Source organism: Daucus carota, chromosome 3 (genome assembly GCF_001625215.2).
Source record: "Daucus carota subsp. sativus chromosome 3, DH1 v3.0, whole genome shotgun sequence".
Taxonomy (NCBI): domain Eukaryota; kingdom Viridiplantae; phylum Streptophyta; class Magnoliopsida; order Apiales; family Apiaceae; genus Daucus; species Daucus carota.
In genome coordinates, this window is record NC_030383.2 from 30,846,164 (window position 1) to 30,848,350 (window position 2,187).

The 2,187-nt window shown below is 47.2% G+C and overlaps 1 protein-coding gene across 1 annotated transcript; it reads left to right on the forward strand.

Moving 5' to 3' along the window:
* The first annotated feature begins 483 nt into the window (after positions 1-483).
* On the forward strand, positions 484-1,749 carry LOC135151472 (uncharacterized). Its single transcript, XM_064089932.1, has 2 exons — positions 484-812; positions 936-1,749. The coding sequence occupies exons 1-2, from the start codon at positions 484-486 to the stop codon at positions 1,747-1,749; spliced, it is 1,143 nt and encodes a 380-aa protein (XP_063946002.1).
* Positions 1,750-2,187: the final 438 nt, after the last annotated feature.

Here is a 2,187-nt window from a genome sequence, read left to right on the forward strand (position 1 = left end):
CAATTGAAAAGAGACAGGGCGGCACAATAGGCTAGGCAGCCACCGCCCGAACCTCGACAAAGGACTGAAAACCCTCAGAACTCAGGTATGAATAGAATTCACTTGTTGGCTGCAGGTGATCCAGAGAACCCGATCCCCCCATTCACCGAGGAAATCATGGCAGCAAGGATTTCTCGAAAGTTCAAATTGCCCACTATTAAGGCATATGATGGAACGGGTGACCCCGCGAATCATGTACGAACCTTCATGAATGCATTGCTGTTGCAACCAGTCACGGAGGCCATCAAGTGTCGAGCCTTCCCCCAAACCTTGAGCGGGATGGCTCAGCACTGGTATAGTCGACTACCCCCTAACTCTATATCCTCGTTCGGAGATTTGAGCCGAGCTTTCATAGGCCAGTTTATTGGGAGTAAGACCCACGCTAAGAGTTCAGCCTCGTTGATGAACCTTCACCAAGGCAGGAACGAATCCCTTCGAGACTATATGAATAGGTTCACCAAGGAGGCGCTCAAAGTCCCGGATTTGGACCAAAAGGTAGCGATGATCGCCCTTCAACAAGGAACCACGGATGATAATTTCCGCCGCTCACTAGCCAAGAGGGCCCCTGACAACATGAATGAGCTCCAAGAGAGAGCCGGGAAGTATATTAAGGCGGAGGAAAGCATGAGAAAATCCCAGAATAACCAGGGACCAACCACGGACTCTAAGAAGCGTGGGAACGATACTGAATATGATGCTGATAACAAGTATTTGAAAAGGGAAGATGGTGAAAAGTCACCTACCAAGAAGCAATCAGGACCGAGGTTCACTGAGTATGCAAGGCTGAATGCCCCCAAGAGTCAGATTCTGATGGAAATTGAGAAAGAGGGAGGAGTTCGATGGCCGAAGCCAATTAGGACTGACCCCGAAAAGAGAAACAAGGACTTGTATTGCAGGTTTCATAAGGATACGGGACATAAGACCGATGATTGTCGGCAGTTGAAGGATGAGATTGAGTTTTTGATCCGGAAAGGCAAGTTGTCCAGGTATACTAGGGATGCAGATAGGAATCCCCGTGACAATGATAGTCACGATACGGACAATGATGATCATGATAGGAGAACCGAGCCTCGAGGGCCCGTGATCAATATGATCTCTGGAGGACCGACTGCAGCAGGCTTGTCTAGTAACTCACGAAAAGCTTATGCTCGTGAAGTGATGTGTATCATTGGAGAACCCCCGAAGAGGGCCAAGACCGAGATTGCGTTAACCTTTGATGATTCTGATCTAGAAGGGGTGAAGTTCCCCCATGACGACCCGTTGGTCATAACTCCCGTTATTGGAAACTCATCTATTAAGAGGGTTCTTGTTGATAATGGAGCTTCTGTAGACATCCTCTTCTATGATGCTTATCAAAAGATGGGGTATGCTGATTCACAGTTGACACCGTCCAACATGCCGATCTATGGTTTCAACGGAGTAGAATCCAAGATTGAAGGAATGATCCAATTACCAGTAACCATGGGAGCAGAGCCACGACAGGCCACTTATATGTTGAACTTTATGGTCATTAAGGCCTCATCAACCTATAACGCTATCCTAGGAAGGATAGGGATGCATGCTTTTAAAGCCATAGCATCCACATATCACTTGAAAATCAAGTTCCCCACAAGAAACGGGGTAGGAGAAGAAAAAGGAGACCAGAAAATGGCCAGGAGTTGTTATGTTGCAGCCTTGAAACCCGGGGGAGTCGGGGGGCAGGTTTTATAATTTAAGGAATTGGTTCCCATCTCCTTGTTCCGAGGTAAACCAGAAAAGGTTATGGCGTTTGATCTTAAGAATGCAAGAGCCACGTATTGGCGCTTAGCTAATAAGATGTTTAAGCATCTAAATGAGAAGACCGTGGAGGTCTATATCAATGATATGCTAGTGAAGAGCTTGAAGAAAGCTGATCACCTTGAGCGCCTGAGAGAGGCTTTCAGAGTCCTGAGGACAAATAAGATCGAAGTCTTGACTGACCAACCCCTTAGGATGATAATGCATAGCCCGAAGGCTAGTGGAAGATTGATTAAGTGGGCGGTAGAGCTTGAAAATTTCGACATTCGATACAAGCCACGGGTGGCAATCAAAGCTCAAGCTCTGGCTCACTTCCTAGTTAAATGCACCATTGACAACCAGGAAGTCGGGGGGCAGGAGAGTAGGGTAGAG

What these genes read in the sequence shown, in the direction of transcription:
- LOC135151472 (XM_064089932.1), top strand. Translation starts at nt 484, where the DNA reads ATGAATAGGTTCACCAAGGAGGCGCTCAAAGTCCCGGATTTGGACCAA. An exon ending in TCAGGACCGAGGTTCACTGA is followed by an intron (nt 813 to 935) that starts GTATGCAAGGCT and finishes CTTGTATTGCAG; the next exon opens with GTTTCATAAGGATACGGGAC.